The sequence below is a fragment of the Camelina sativa genome, chromosome 11, assembly GCF_000633955.1.
Source record: "Camelina sativa cultivar DH55 chromosome 11, Cs, whole genome shotgun sequence".
NCBI classification, from domain to species: Eukaryota; Viridiplantae; Streptophyta; class Magnoliopsida; order Brassicales; family Brassicaceae; genus Camelina; species Camelina sativa.
Genome location: NC_025695.1, coordinates 46,232,030 through 46,234,096, shown reverse-complemented (window position 1 = coordinate 46,234,096; position 2,067 = coordinate 46,232,030). Strand labels below are relative to the sequence as shown.

At 38.7% G+C, this 2,067-nt stretch overlaps 2 protein-coding genes across 2 annotated transcripts; one reads left to right on the top strand and one right to left on the bottom strand.

The window, feature by feature from the left end:
• On the top strand, window positions 1-656 carry LOC104726707 (LYR motif-containing protein 4-like; the record flags this gene model as incomplete). The annotated part of the gene is given in 2 exon segments (XM_019232959.1): window positions 1-195; window positions 414-656. A coding segment is annotated over 1 exon segment (191 nt), but the record flags the coding sequence as incomplete, so codon positions are not given.
• LOC104726708 (SNAP25 homologous protein SNAP33) lies at window positions 709-2,041 on the bottom strand (the record flags this gene model as incomplete). The annotated part of the gene is given in 4 exon segments (XM_010445634.2): window positions 709-1,091; window positions 1,328-1,458; window positions 1,556-1,649; window positions 1,801-2,041. Coding segments are annotated over 4 exon segments (664 nt in total), but the record flags the coding sequence as incomplete, so codon positions are not given.

The following is a 2,067-nucleotide window of genomic DNA, read 5'->3' as shown; positions in this document are numbered from 1 at the left end:
ACTTGAGGGAGTACACTAAGCGAAGGACCTTGGATGGCTTCCGCATGAACAAGAATCTCACTGACCAATCGAAGGTGAATGAGGCTTATGCTGAAGCTAAGGCACAACTTGTGGTTTTAGAGAGGTCTGTTAAGTTTCACTCCTTATATCCTCCCAAGACCAAGAACATCATGGAAGTCAAGCTTCAGTAGACGTGTACGTTTGTCCATTTCAGTATCCTCCAAAGCTATTTGCTATATTATTGGTCATGTTGAAACTACTTCATAATGATTGTGTTTGATAAGGTTTTGGCTAGAATATGTTTGATGAGCTATTGGTGTTTGTATGAGATTATTCATTACTCTATTCATAGTTCTTCCCAGCTATGAGAGATTGTCTACTTCTCATCTAGTCTTTGTGTTTTATGGCTTCAGACATTTATACAAATGAAGAAGTGAACATTGTTGAAGATATGTCTTGGATTGGAGCTGAGATAGACTTAAACGGAATGATGAGTTCCTGGCTTTTTTTTGCTCTTCTTAATAATCTCATCTCACACGATTGTGCAGTTGTTGCATAACAAATGTTCCAACTTGTCTGGAGTTTCTGTATTCTCATATATGTCATATTTTAGCACTGATACTGGTAGGGTATAAATCTGTGATCCAGACACATAATATTTATCTACTGTCAGAATTTCTTGAGAAATCTTTATGATACAGATAAAACGATAGCAAAATTGCTTCTGTTTGAACAAATAAGTTTTCTGCAATAAGATCAATTACAAACACAGGCAGTAATGTAATATAACATGGGGATAACATGATAAGAACCTTTTCAGGTTTAAAGAACAAAGCCACAGAGAATCAAACAAGAGAGGAATGAGTGTAATGAACATATATAACTCTATTCATCTATTTTCCAAGCAAACGACGGCCGCGTTGGTTTGATTGTTGCACTCTGAAGTTTAGTTCGTCAACATCATCATGAAGATGGTCAAGTCCTTTGTTCTGTTTCTCGATCTCACTTCCCATGTCAACAGCCATGTTCTTTAGCTCACCAAGTATATCACTCAAGTCTGAAAGACCGTCGTCTTGCTTAGCTTTTTCCATCTGTAATAAACGAGAGAGTACACATTTAGTGGTGTCAAAAAAGACAGTGTTATTCTACTCAAATATATAAGTCCTCTTGCTTTCAGTGTTGATCAGCTCCTCATGTTTGGATGTTTGCGCATTTGCATTACATGACCCCAAATAGCGAGTTCATGCATCACTCATCTCAGATTCGGGAGAATGGTAAGGTTCTTCTTAAAGGAAAAATAAAAGAGAGGAAAGAGAAGAATACGAACCTCCACTCTCTGATAGGCATCAGCTGGTTCGGGGAGCGCTTCTCGGGTTCTTGATTGTCCCTTGGGTGCTGGGTTCAGTCCCAGTTTTTCCCTTTTCTCTAAGTGGTTCACTCTTCTAGTTGGTGAGTGATCTGCGCAAAACACAGAATGGGAATCAGCAATTTTAGGTATAAGCAAAAAGAGCGTCAAGAAGAATTGAGAGATATCAATGAACAAAAGAAGCAAAACCTCTGGTTATGATGGGACCATTAATAGGACGAGTCTTCTTTGGCTTCCAAGTCTTTGAAAACATGCCTCCAAGGCTTCCAAGAAGCTTCTCACCCTGAAAACCAAAAAATCCAAATAATTCAACATCTCATGTCTCTAGGTTTTCTTATCTAACACCAACCAACTAATATTGAATTTTTCCATTAACAGTCAAAGAAGAAGAAGAAGAAGAAGAAGAAGAAGAAGAAAGAATGAAAAAAACTCACTCGACTGAGATCATGATCGATTTCAACAGCTTTATGGTGAGTCCTAGTGATTTGCTCGCCCTGATCGTGCAACATAACCAAAGTTCTAGTAGCATCTGACCTAATATCCTCGGCAACCTTCAAACAACCCTGTACAGATTTCGTAGTCTCTTCAGCCTTGTACACAGCATAACCCTCAAGCTCCTGAACAGACTGGTTATCGATACCACCAGAATCGCGGAAATTGTTCTTGTACTGGTATCTAGAGTTGGAAACCAACGACTGTTT